General features: G+C 45.8%; 1 protein-coding gene across 5 annotated transcripts in view; it reads left to right on the top strand.

Annotated features, from left to right (window-relative positions):
* plppr5b (phospholipid phosphatase related 5b) overlaps positions 1-14,694 on the top strand; it is a gene marked incomplete at its 5' end in the record, with an annotated part of 206,257 nt that overhangs the window by 122,379 nt on the left and 69,184 nt on the right. For all 5 annotated transcript variants that reach the window (XM_079490194.1, XM_079490196.1, XM_079490193.1 and 2 more), the window contains one exon: positions 8,459-8,591. In XM_079490194.1, the coding sequence (XP_079346320.1) occupies positions 8,459-8,591 (133 nt within the window). The remainder of the gene's footprint in view (positions 1-8,458; positions 8,592-14,694) is intronic.

The following is a 14,694-nucleotide window of genomic DNA, read 5'->3' as shown; positions in this document are numbered from 1 at the left end:
TAGGTTACACGCCTTCGGGGGGTGGGGGGGAGACTTCACCCTGCTGATGGCTGCTCATGAGGGGAGGCTTGTGGTGTTAAGTGTGTACCAGCTCAGGAAAACACAGACCTGTCTACCCACTCAGCTGCGACTGCCAGTAAAGGTCATTAGACCATGTATGTGCCGAGAATAAATAGCTTCTGGCTTGAACAAATACTCCTTGCGCTTCTAGAGTTACTCATAGTCTGAAATAAAAATGGAAATCACTTTTGTTGGTGCATGGATATATATATATATATATATATATATATATATATATATAGCTTTTTTATTATTTTTTTATTATTGAAATTTGATCTCACAATTTTGCAACCCATTTTTTTCACCCAATGTCAATTATCTAATGTAATCCTGGACGCTACACTTCCTCTGCCAACCTGGGGAGAGCAACAGACTGACCTCATGCTTCCTTCAATACATGAGGAGTCCAAGCCGCTTCTATTCACCTGACAAGGGGGAGTTTTTCTCCAGTTGGACGTAGCGTGTGGAAGGAACACGTCATTCCAACCAGTTCCTTTCCCCTCCATCACACGCGCCCCGGCTGGCCAGGGGGGGGGGGAGGCCTTGATAATGAAATGTTTTTCCTATCTCTCTAGCCCCGCTTTTATGAATAGTTTTCATATCGTTTTAGCCCCCCCTATGCACGGCGTATTCAGAGTATACAGCCCTATAGCCCTATTTGTGTCGTCCTTGCTTCTCGCAACATTTTATAATAGTTCATGCTTGGCCTTTTCATTTCATTTCTTGGCATCAGTCAAGGCCGCGTGCCGCCGCTGCCTTGGCTTAGTGCTGGTGTTTTGAAAGCGGTCATGTAAATGAGGCTTCATGGCTACATTTACCCTCCAGACATAGTCAAACGGACCTGAGTTGGCTCTGTACTGTAATAGCAGGCAATATAAAAAATGAAGCTCACAACAGGTCACGTTGGGATTAGGAAACATTGTCAAGGGACTAAATTATTTTCGCTCCTATGCCACCAAAATGTGGAACGCCCTACCAACAGTCAGTAAGACATGTGAATCCCTTGACTCCTTCAAAACCGCTCTCAAAGGGCACCTACGGACGGCTGCAATTCTCAGGAGAGTCAACGACGCCCACACTCTTTATTTTCAGCCTCCAGAGGTTGGTCTCTGCTCTGCAAACCTTCTTCAATCCTCTGCCTGTCTCAACCATCATGGCCGGTGGGGGGGAGGGAAGCATAGATATTTAAAAAAATCACACCTGTGTGAAGTGAATGGTGCAACTCCGTGTGGGGTCCCCGCTTGGGGGGGGGGGGGGGGGGGGGGAGTTCCAGACCCACAGGAACGCACCCAGGGTGCCGGCCCGATTGCGGCGAGCCGCCCCGCGTCCGAAACGGTTGAGAAATGACAGTTACCGTGTGGGGGTCCCTCTACTGTACACTGTACTGTACTGTACTGTACTGTACTGTACTGTACTGTACTGTACTGTACTGTACTGTACTGTACTGTACTGTACTGTACTGTAATGTACTGTACTGGCACACCTGAAATCACCATATATACAGTTAATATGTGCGTGTGTTTGATTGATTGATTGAAGAATTTATTAACAGTTTGCAGAATTACAGTACATTTCAAGCACAAACTCAATACAAAGGCTGTTAACTGTGAGTGGACGACCCAATTAAGCATTACACTTGTTTCCAATAGGGTCCACCATGTTCAAATCATCAAAAACATTTAGAGACGTACAAATAGACACTTCTATATAGACAGAACAGGAATTCATCATAAAGGAGGTAAAAAGGGAAAAGAAACATATACAGTGAGGGAAAAAAAGGGGTGGGCGGTGGGGGGGATTCACGTTCAGCTCAGTTTGTTTTCCTTGGAGGAGCTGCGTTGGGTCCCCAAGTCGGCTCCGTGAACGTACCTTGAGTTGGCTGTGTGGCCGTGACCGTCTCTTGTGTTGTCCTTATGTTGGGTCCCCAAGTCGGCTCAGTGGCCGTACCTTGAGTTGGCTGTGTGGCCGTGTTGGCTGTGTTGGCTGTGTGGCCGTGTGTTTGTGTGGGTTGCGCACAGGTGGTGAAAAACAACCATGCTGTTTTCGTGCTCCGACATACCCAGGCAGCCAGCCACCCACCCACACACACCCACACAGTCAGTTAAGGAAGTGGTTTGCACCACTTAAAAATAGATGCCTCATTGGCTGCCAGTTCGTTGGAGCCTTGTGTGTTGACGGGAGGGCGGAAGAATTTACACTGGTACGCCGGAAGAGTGGACAGCACACTATACGTCACGCTGCCACTCAAGTGACTACTGGCCAATCACAGCGCATCTTTTTTAACGGGACTTATCAGACCCGAACATGCGCACTGTGACGCACACTCATGCTTCCGCGGGGCTTCGCAAGGAATCTTTTGCCCTCCTTTGAGCACATACGCTCCAGAGCCGAAAGATCCCAATCTGCCCTCAGATCCCAATCTGCCCTCAGATCCCAATCTGTCCTCGGATCCCAATCTGTCCTCGGATCCCAATCTGTCCTCGGATCCCAATCTGCCCTCGGATCCCAATCTGCCCTCGGATCCCAATCTGCCCTCGGATCCCAATCTGCCCTCGGATCCCAATCTGTCCTCGGATCCCAATCTGTCCTCGGATCCCAATCTGTCCTCAGATCCCAATCTGTCCTCAGATCCCAATCTTTTTTTTTGTTTTAATGTTTTTTTTGTGGCTTTCGCCTTTATTTTATATTTTTTATGGAGGGACAGACAGTAGGCTGACAGGAAATGGGAAGAGAGATGGGGGGGGAAGACATGCAGTAAAGGCCGTCGGGATCGGGGGTCGAACACGCGGCACACTGCCAGACTGGATTACCAGCCAAGGTGCCTGGACCACTGAGCCGTGGCCCAGGCCTCCTGTTAGCGTCTTGATCAACGCTGATGAAGGCTATGTGAGCTGAAACACGTGCGTCGCTGGTCTCGGTGAGGAAAATAAAATGATGAAAAGAGTTCTGCTGGATTGTTTATCTATGACTCTGAGGAAGACGTGAGTCAAAATGGCATGTGCAGACCAGTCGAGTGCTCCCGTGTTTTATTTGGGTATAGACTCTCCTGAAGTGCCCAGGTATTATTCTCTCTGATTCAAGGTGTCCCTGTTGAGCACCGAAGAGCCCTTCTACTTCAACTGAATGAAGCTGTGCTGGAGTTTTCTTTGTACCTATAGTGCATGGCGGGGTGCATACTTAGTTTAGACTAGTCATTGGTTAGACATGGGTTAAAGGGTAAGACCACTTTTGTTGAGGTTTGGGTTGTGTAGTTACCTTGCCATGATGTAACTCCAAATGTGGACAAGAAATAAAAAAGAATTGCTCCAGTGATTAGAAATTGATAATTCGAAATATGCTCCTCATTGACTTACATTGTACACTAAAACGGCTCTCAAAGTCACTCTTTTAGTACGTAAACAAACACAAACAAAGTTGATTCAGACAATATAGAGCATCACCAAAACTCATGTGGTTTTATTTTTTCATAATAACGTTAACTTCCTGTTGATTTGTCCATTTTATTAGGAAGAAAACCCGGACTGGATCCGTGGATCCGGATCCAGTTCTTCAAATAGTAAAATCAACAGGAGGTTAACATTTTTATGAAAAAATAAAACAAGCTCATAGCGCGCCACTCGGTGGCGCGCTATGAGCTTGTAGATCTGCTATTTTTCAATAGCTAAATTATAACAATGCTTAAAACACCAAAAGGGGTTCCCGCCCAAAATGGGTTAAGGTTATTGTAGCAGTCAAGCTCATAGCGCGCCACCGAGTGGCGCGCTATGAGCTTGTAGGTCTGCTATTTTTGAAAAATCGTGAAAATAAAATTTAAAAAAAGTTTTTTTTTTTTTTTTTTTTAATAATTTGGAGACCCCCTAGAATAATTTGGCGACCCCCCCGAGGGGTCGCGACCCACGGGTTGAGAACCCCTGGTCTAAACCAAAAACTGTCTAAACTAAGTACTGCACCCGTGCATGGCATGCATGCATACATTTGTTTATGTATACTACTAGAATTTCGCCGCACTTCGGGCGGCTCATCCTAGTTACGTTGCAGCGCAATGGGAAGAAGGAAATTGCGGGATTTGACAGATTTGACAGATTTGACAGATTTGACGGATTTGACAGCCTCCACTTCATGTTTCAACTGTGTTTTTAAACCCAGTATAGAGCGTCGCAGTCCCGCCCCCTACAATGGACCAGGAAATGAATCCCAATGCATTTTTCCCATAGACATTTCAAAAAGTATTTATTTAAAGACGGTTACACCGCGGACAAAGCCAACTCGAGTCGTGACAACTCATGACAACACAAACAATATTTTGGACCAAACAAATAATTACAAAGAAGAAAAACAACACAAAAAGTGTTGTAACCTGCCGTTTTTTTCTTCTTTCTAATTATTTGTTCGGCCCAAAAAATTGTGTTTGTTGTCATGATTTGTCACGACTCGAGTTGGCTTTGTCCGCGGCGTAAACGTCTTTAAATAAATACTTTCTGAAATGTCTATGAGGAAAATGAACGGAGAATCATTTCCTGGTCCATGGTAGGGGGCGGGACTGCGACGCTCTATTGTGCTTTTCACATGTAGTAACGGATGGCTACACATCGTAGACCCGCACACACACGCACGCACTCCCTGGAAATAAAAACGTCTGGGTTTCCGAGGCTACTCACTCACTCACTCACTCACTCACTCACTCACTCACTCACTCACTCACTCACTCACTCACTCACTCACTCACTCACTCACTTGTCAGTTCAAGTCCCCCTCCCCCGTTACGTCCACTCGCTAGATGTGACACAAAAATCCTCCACAGTGTGAACCCATGTGTCTGCAGTGACACTGATGCGAGGTTACTATGAGTCCGTGGTGGGACTGGGAAATAATGCTCGGAAGAACGTGGCATCCGACTATGCGTGTTGTGCACGCTAATGTTGTGCTGATGAGATGTATGATATGTAGTGTGTGTGTGTGTGTGTGTGGCTGGCCAATCACAGCTGTGCGTTGCTGTGTTGTACCGTGGGATCGGCATGTGAGCGTGCTAGCCAATAAGGGCCCTGTGTTGCGTGTGGATAATTGTGTAGGTTAGTGTGTGTGGTGTAGCCGAAATGGGTGGTGAGAACATGAGGGGGATGTTTCACAGCAATCGGTGACCCCTACATTAAGCGGTGTCCTTCCCAACATGCAGTGCGGGGGCTACGGCGGGGCTAGGTGTGTGTTTTGGGGTAGCCTAAATGTATTACATTTGGATATTACACGCAAGTCTTTGCTGCAGGTCTGCCGCGCACATTGTGGCGGGATCGGAGGGTGTTTTTTTCGCGAGGTCCCGGGAGGCTGGCCGCTGCTCCGTGGCGTGTGGTCGTGTCCGTTGAAGTCAGCAGCGGTGTTTGCTAAACAGCAATCCTGCCCTGAGCTAATGTGACGCGCAGGTTTAGGATTGTAAAATAGATCGAGACTATGCAGTATGCACATGCATCACTTTGTTTCCACCGTGACGTGCCCCCCTCGTCTAGACTGAGTGGCAACACATTGAGCAGCATGGAGCGTTGGAAACCACTCAACACTCCTGCGTACCACATGCTTCTAAATCTCACATAATGCACGAGGCAGCGGGATAATGTGTTATTGAAATGTGCTTCCAAACTCTGACACACAAACATAATCACCTGCACACAATTTCAGATACAGAAAGTAGCTCAAAACATGTCTACGGTGGATTTTCATGAAATAAAAACGTTGCAGTTAGAAAAAGGATAATTCAAGCTTTCCGTACACAGCTGCAATGTTGACAAGTTTAACGTTGTTTTAATCAGATAGGACTTTTCTGTTTGGATTGCATGCACCTCCTGGTACCGCAGCACCTCAAAGGCCCTTAAAACTAGGCTCCAGACTTCCCAAAACAAACTGGTCAGGCTCCTACTTGGCCTCACCCCCCGAACCCACCTCACCCCTGCCCACTTTGACAGGCTGGAATGGCTTAGGGTCGACGACAGAGTACAGCATCTTGCAATGGGTCTGGTCCACAGGATTCGATACACCACCAAGATACCCATGTACCTGTCTAGATACTTCCTTAATGTTAACGAAGTCCACACCCACAACACCAGAGGGAGTGCAACGGACCATGTACAACCCAGATTCGGCACAAACAAGGGACTCTATTTTCGCTCCTATGCCACCAAAATGTGGAACGCCCTACCAACAGTCATTAAGACATGCAAATCCCTTGACTCCTTCAAAACCGCTCTCAAAGGGCACCTACGGACGGCTGCAATTCGAAACTGGCCCCCGTAAAATCTGAATCCGCCCCCCCCCCCCCTTTTCCCCTCACTGTATATGTTTCTTTTCCCTTTTTACCTCCTGTATGATGAATTTATGTTCTGTTCTTTGACTATATAGAAGTGTCTATTTGTACGTCTCTAAATGTTTTGATGAATTGAACATGGTGGACCCTGTTGTAAACAAGAGTCTTTGTATTGAGTATTGTACTGTAATTCTGCAAACTGTTAATACATATTTCAATCAATCAATGTATAGGCTGTCAAGGCCAGAGGTTTTTTTTTACTCAGTAACTTCCAGGTATAATGATGATGATGTCACGTGCATACCCTCTATTGTGTGGAGCTGGAATGAAACCCTCGACGTGACGTGACACTAACTGTCCGTCCAGTTGTCTGAGAGTGACCCAGGTGTCCTGCAAACCTTATTGTCTTCGCTGTCCTGTCTGACTGCCGGTATATCCTTGTACGTGCAACACCGTTGACTTTCAGGAGGAGTTAAACCCATTTTGACCTGAGATCAGATTCAAAAAATGTCTTCTACATCCTGACAGTTTTCTGAAAAAGCTATGTTTCTATGTCAGTCGTTCTTCGATTTTTCAAAAATAGCAGACCTACAAGCTCGTAGCGCGCCACTCGGTGGCGCGCTATGAGCTTGTAGATCTGCTATTTACCACCAAAAGGGGTTCCCGCCCAAAATGTTAATTGCTTTGTTTTCTTTCTTCCGAGTGAAAGTAGAGAGTCTACAAAATGAGATCACGCCTCGATCGGATTGACTCGGTTCCAGTTTTGGAATTCAACCTCAGGGAATTGAATTTGAAAACACGGCGGAGAAAATAATCATTGACACATTCTATTCGGGGATACTTACTACACTGTCCCATATGGCACGTTGTGTGAATGGAGGTGTGAAATTATTTTGTCTCCATCTGGGCTCTCTGTCTCATTCCACTGCCTTGAGTCCTCCCACACACACACACACACACACACACACACAGTCACACACACACACACACGCACACACACACACACACACACACACACACACAGACACACAGACACACACACACACAGTAGCGACAACCCGACGTCGAACATCCTATCCCAATCAAGACTTAATCACAAATAATGAAAATAGCCAATCTTCAAGCGACACGTTGTGAGCTTGTACAGTAGATCAGCTATTTTTGGCTCAAAATATTTTCAGATGGTGGTGGGGGGCGGAGTCAGGTGAGGTGCACAGACACTTTTACTTTTTGTATTTGTTTATTTGGACAGGACAATGTATATTAATGGACGTCACATGGACGTAAATACACCGGATATAGCACAGTTGCTAATTTTCATCCGCAGTCCTCACAAGAAACACAAAACGGAAAAACAGTGGGCACATTTACATAACATTACATAGGGAACAACCAGCTCAGTGGCCTTGTGGTTAGAGTGTCTGCCCTGAGACTGGGAGGTTGGGGTTCGATCCCCGGCCGGGTCATACCAAAGACTCTAAAAATGGGACCCAATGCCTCCCTGCTTGACACTCGGCATCAAGGGTTGGATTGGGGGTAAGGCCCTGTGACATTAGCATCATGTCCAGGGGGTGTACTTGTACATCAAGCTGCCTCACGCTACAGAAACAGGAGATAGGCTCCTGCCCCATATGGGCCTCATGGCTCGGCAAGGCTACTTACTTACTTACATAGGGAACACAGCATAAAAAAAGAAATACACCTAAAATAATCATGAATGGTTGCATCTTTTGGTTTTCAAGCAACCATTTTTTTCAGATTGTATTTAAAAAGAGGGAAATGTAGCACAATCCCTTGTACGCAGAGGAAGGCCATTCCATGCTACACAACCCTGTACTGCCGTCATGCCGAACGAATGGACTGAAGGAAGTCACGGCAGGCTGCCATTGATTCCTTTCTTGAAGTAATTCAATGCGCTCTTATTCAGTCACGCTCTGGTATTGTGTCCGCTCGCCTTATGCTGCTGCTACTGCCGCCTGCAGTCAATGCTGCTCTTTGTCCGCCCCATATCCTTTATGCTTTGTATAGTCAATGCCGGTTATACAGAATGTGACAGAATATAAACTCATCTTCCTCTCTACCCGCCGTGTCTTTCTCGGGCTCATACAGATCACGGTGACAGAGACGGTGCTGTTCCTGATCCAGTACACGTCCAAGGAGTTCGACCGCTCGGAGAAGAGCGTGGCCACGGGCGACTGCTGCTACCTCAACCCGCTGGTGCGGAGGACCTTCAGGTTCCTCGGTAAGGCCACGTCCCCTACATGTGTTCTCTTAATCCATTTAGGCCTGAACTCAAAATTTAAAAAAAAATCTTCTAAATCCTCCAGTTTTCTGAAATAAATATTTTCACGATTTTTCAAAAATAGCAGACCTACAAGCTCGTAGCGCGCCACTCGGTGGCGCGCTATGAGCTTGTAGGTCTGCTATTTTTCAATAGCTAAATTACAACATAATGTTTAAAACACCAAAAGGGGTTCCCGCACAAAATGGGTTAAGTCACTGTTTCCCAACCTTTTTATACTGAAGTACCACCCAAGACAATATTTGGGTCTCCATGTAACATTTATTATTTATTTATTCAGTTAAAAGTGTAAACCTGCCCTTTTTGTTCCATTCCTATAAGCCAATAATGTTGCTGCTCTGACAAAACTCGGTCATATAATCACTAATCGGCACAACTGATGATATTTCTGATGTGATTAATCCGTTCTCGCATCTTCTGTTAACGGAAAGGTGTGCTGTCATGCTCATTTCAGCACGGCTGGATAGCCTTTTTCAACCAATTGCTTGGGGGGGGGGGGGGGGGGGGGGGGCTCAAGTACCACTATAGTGGTACAAGTACCAGTGGTTGGGCACCTCTGCTCTAAGTCAGGGGTTCTCAACCCGTGGGTCGCGACCCCTCGGGCGTCAAATCTTTTTTTTTTTGCAACTGAATGGCTGGACAATGGAAATGAAGAGTTTACATATAGTACATGCATACACCTTCCCTAATGATTATATCTGGTTTCAGTATTTATTTATGGTGTATTGTCTCTATTATTAAGGTTATTGTAGCAGTCCATTTATATTGGGGGTCCCGAGACATTGCCAAAGCATTTCCGGGGGTCCCCGGCCAAACACGTTGGGAACCTCTGCTCTAAGTCACCGTTTCCAATACTCTCGAGACAGACTCGCAAAGGAAAAGAGGGCGCTGTTTTTCCTTTCTTTTTTGACGATGGGTTCTCAGATTGCGGTTTCTTTTCTTCCTACATTTAGTTTTTAATTTTTATCATTGAAAAAAAAAATGTTCATACAAAACATTCCCAAAAACGTTGTTTTCAACAAAATTCAATGATTTGTTCAGTAATAAAGAAATCACAGAAAACTCGAAGAAATTCCATAAATTAGAAAAACAAAATGTTTAAGAAGTAGTGAAATTAGCAGATCTCCAAGCTCACAAGCTCACAAACATCCGGTCCGTCCGGAAAAGGGGTCCGTGTTTATAAATCGAATGGGCGCTATAATGTAATGGATTAAATAACCCCGGGCAATTAAAGTGTTAAATGTGTGAAAAAATAAAAAATAAAAAAATAGCCTAAGATTGCACGCCTCATGTTTCTGATAGGTACCGATCTACTTCATTCAAAAAAGGTCTTAAAAGCTTTAAAAACTTCTTTTTTTTAAAATCAGACACTGAAAACGGAAAATGGCACGTTTTCGTAGAATGACATGAAAGTGTTTGAAAATCACTGCTAGTTTAGGGGACCCAAACTTGGATCAGAGTATTTGATTTGTGGCCCTCTCAAATATCCTTGATTGCATTGCACCCTATTCAAACAAAGTGCAGCGTGTGGAAACGAACGCCATAAAATTACCCGAATGATCTGCCACAGAAATTAAATGACGACGCTGAAGTGCCGAACTGAAATTAAAATGGAAAAGAAGATAATGTCACATCGTCTCTCTGCAGTAACTGCTCATTGGTCTGCTGATTAGGTTCTTTCTTGTTTAATTTAATTGCTTCTCAGTGTCTCAACCCCATGAGGAGCAGTTTCAGGCCACTGACTCTTGGCATCAGCCCATGCACCGCTTTACGCCTGATTCATGCTTACCGGTAGTTGCGTACCGGTTTCGTTCTCAGTAAATAGCGGATCTATCGTTACAGAGTTACATGGATTACAAACGTACACACTTATGACACATAGACCAATTATTTGTTTACAAACATTGGGACTGGGCGCACGGGTGACTGTTTCATGTAATCAATTCCCAACATATCTCAAAACCTGTTGTTTTGGGGAGCGCTGGTTTCAGTCCATTCAACCTCCTCTTGTCTGTTGGCAAGTGAGATGCACTCTAGGAGACATTTATACTTCAAAGCGCAACAGTGTTGCGCACAGAGAACAGCTGATATACAAGCTCACATACTTTCACAGATGCGACTGTTGTGAGCGTAGAGGTCTGCGTGCGCGACACCATCACGGGACGAAGCATAAATTATACTTGATGGGCTGCAGGTGCGCGTGCTACCGTGTTCATGAGCGCACCTCCCGTTCATATGACAGCGACTGGAGGTGTGGTTTTGAGGACAACTGTTTTGAATTGCTATTATTGTTCAAACACAACAGAAACCAAGGACAATTATATTTCAAGGGCGAGACATCACAATAAAAATCCTAATCATTCTTCCTTCACACTGGGAGAAAAACAGCATCTGAAAGTTTGATGGGGCATTTTTTACACGTGAGTGCAGTTAGAACTTTTCCATTGCATCTTATGAGAGGAAGGGTTCTTCTGCTGCCGGTATGCGTACGCATCCTGTTTCTTATCAGTGTGACGTCGTCTGTTAAGGCTGGAAGTTGGAAATGCATGCCCCACCCATATATTTTGTCTGTGTCCCTTTTTATGAGAGCGGACGTAGAATACGCACGTCGACAGGCTGGGTGCTGGGCTACAAAGGAACTTCAGCAGATGTTGGATGGAGCCCGCACACCACGGGTGCAAGAAAGACGTTCTTTATTGAGAATTCTGACAACGTTTCGATCTATTTTTGATCTTCATCAGGTCATGTGAACCTACACAAAAGTTTGTACTTTTATAATAAGGGAGTGCCCCCAATATCCAATCAAAACACCACATCAAAACACCAAGATGTGGTGGTTTGATTGGACAATGGGGGCACTCCCTTATTATAAAACACAGTGTTCTAGTGCTTTCATCACGATGTTTATATTCTACACCTGAGGGACGTTCGATGTTGTCACACATCCATCGGGGCGTATGTACTCAGACAGTCTCAAAGGGCGCTGCACCGCTAATGGGTTCCGAGACTCTGGGGAGAATGGGAGAATGTCACCGCACTCCACAACCCCCCCACAACCCCCCATCCCACCCCAGGGACCACTTAACAGTCTGAGCCATTTCCCATATAGTATGACACTAATGGACACGAACAGGAACATTTGTGAACGCACACACGCCAGTGCATTCATAGTAAGGATACACACACGCATTGTGATGTGGACATGTTGTGAGCTTGTAGCACATGAGCTATTTTTGAGTGGTGCAACCACTCCCTTACGGAGCTATGTGTGTGGGTGGGTGGCTGGCTGGGTGCGTCTGAGCACGAAAACAGCATGGTTGTTTTTCACCACCTGTGCGCAACCTAACACACACACAAACACACACGCACATATTAACTGTATATATGGTGATTTTGGGTGTGCCAGTACAGTACAGTGACAGTACAGTACAGTAGAGGGTATACAGTAGAGGGACCCCCACACGGTAACTCTGTCATTTCTCAACTGTTTCGGACGTGGGGCGGCTCGCCGGAATCGGGCCGGCACCCTTGGTGCGTTCCTGTGGGTCAGTACAGTGACAGTACAGTACAGTACAGGGTATAGTAGAGGGACCCACACACGGTAACTCTGTCATTTCTCAACCGTTTCGGACGCGGGGCGGCTCGCCGGAATCGGGCCGGCACCCTGGGTGTGTTCCTGTTTGTCTGGAACTTCCGCCCCCCACCCCCACACGGAGTTGCACCACTCACTTCACACGGGTGTGATTTATTTTTGCTATTTTGGAACAATAAATGGATTATCTCTGTTTTGAAGGCTGAAGACCAGGGAAGACGGATCATTTTCCGCTGTGTAGTGCCCAAAACTGTGGTGCGCATCTCAAACCGTCCAAACTGTAGTCTGACATACCAACAGTCCGACATACGTGGCCAGTTAAGACTCACCCGAGGCTTCGGCATGGTGTTTTAAACATTATGTTATAATTTAGCTATTGAAAAATAGCAGATCTACAAGCTCATAGCGCGCCACCGAGTGGCGCGCTACGAGCTTGTAGGTCTGCTATTTTTGAAAAATCGTGAAAATAATTTATTTCAGAAAACTGGAGGATTTAGAAGATTTTTGTTGAGTTCAGGCCTAAATGGGGGCTACAGGGCTTCCACGTGTGGTTACGTTTGGGGTTAGGGTGTCGGACAATTGCGTGTCGGAACCGTTAGGACATCGGACCAGAGATACGCACCCCTTTTCACCACAATATATAGGACGTTACAATTTACAATTTTACAATTTAGGCATTTAGCAGACGCTCTTAATCCAGAGCGACTTACATTAAGCAAAAACAAAAAGCATGGCATACATCACATGTATAAAAAGTAGTTATCATGAATCATGCGTAAACTAAGAACGTAACAGTGGAGTATCTATGTAAACTATACATACTATACTATATAATATATTATACATGTGTACTATAAAGTGCTATGACTACATAAAGTGCAATTCTAGAGCTGTCTACATAACAAGCTATAAGTCTGTTTAAAATACTATCTAAGTCTACATAATGTGCTATCTAAGGGGCTAGGCTAGGGCAAGTGCTACGGGCCATGGTGGAGTCTGAAGAGGTGGGTTTTCAGACTACGGCGGAAGATTGGGAGTGAGGCTGCAGTTCTGACTGCAATGGGAAGTGCATTCCATAGTTTTGGAGCCAGAAGGGAGAAGAGTTTGGGACGTGTGGAGCGTTGTCCCGGCGTTTTTAGTGAAGGTACCTCCAGCTTCCCTGCGTTGGCTGATCTGAGTGAGCGGGAGGGTTTGTAGGGTACGATCATACTTGTGAGATATGGGGGGGCCATGCCTTTGGTTGCTTTGAATGCCAGCATCAGAGTTTTGTATTCTGTGCGGGCAGCGACCGGGAGCCAATGGAGCGAGCGGAGAAGGGGGGAGACGTGTGAGAATTTTGGCTGGTTGAAGACCAAGCGTGCTGCGGCATTTTGGATCAGTTGGAGGGGCTTAAGTGCACATGCCGGTAGGCCAGTAAGGAGGGAGTTGCAATAGTCAAGTTTTGACAAGACTGTTGTCTGGATTAGGAGCTGGGCTGACTCCTGGGTGAGGAACGGTCTAATTCGTCGTATGTTGTAGAGTGTAAACCTACAGGATCTAGTGACAGCTGTGATGTGTGTTTTGAACGAGAGCTGACTGTCCAGGACAACACCAAGGTTCCTGGCTGTCGGGACAGACTTTACCAGGGCGTTGTCTACGGAGATAGTTAGCTCCCGCATAGGGCAGGACTTAGCTGGGAAGAACAGAAGCTCAGTCTTGTCTGGGTTCAGCTTGAGGTGGTTGGAAGACATCCACTGTGAGATGTCAGCCAGGCATGCAGTGATGCGCTCTTCTACCTGGGTGGCAGAGGGGGGGAAGGATAGAAACAGTTGTGTGTCATCGGCATAGCAGTGATAGGATATATTGTGAGCAGAGATGATGGTGCCAAGGGATTTAGTGTACAGTGAGAAGAGGAGGGGACCAAGTACAGATCCCCCGTTATATTTGAAGAACACGACCACACTCTTGTGAAACAATCACTTATGCAAATGGAAATGTGCTATTCCGTTGGTGTAGCCATGTTTAAATCAATAATGGTTCTCAAACATCTTTCATGAAATTGGCCACGTACGCCATTTAACCCATTCTGGGCGAGAACCCCTTTTGGTGTTAGCATTATGTTATGATTTAGCTTGAAAAATAGCAGATCTACAAGCTCATAGCGCGCCACCGAGTGGCGCGCTACGAGCTTGTAGATCTGCTATTTTTGAAAAATCGAAGAACGACTGACACAGAAACATAGCTTTTTCAGAAAACTGTCAGGATGTAGAAGACATTTTTAGAATCTGATCTCAGGTAAAAATGGGTTAAAAACCATTATGTGCCATGGAAACCTCATAAGAGAAGATTTGTGTTCATCATTTGTCACTTAAACTATAGAGGTTCGGGACTTCGGGGCCGCTCAAGGACTCCTGGGAGTCCCCACACCTCCCCTTGAGAACGACGGGTTCAAATGGCCTGCAGCCCCAGACA

The sequence above is a fragment of the Electrona antarctica genome, assembly GCF_951216825.1.
Source record: "Electrona antarctica genome assembly, chromosome: 20".
In the NCBI taxonomy this organism is placed as follows: Eukaryota; Metazoa; Chordata; class Actinopteri; order Myctophiformes; family Myctophidae; genus Electrona; species Electrona antarctica.
This window is presented reverse-complemented; position numbering and strand designations above follow the sequence as displayed.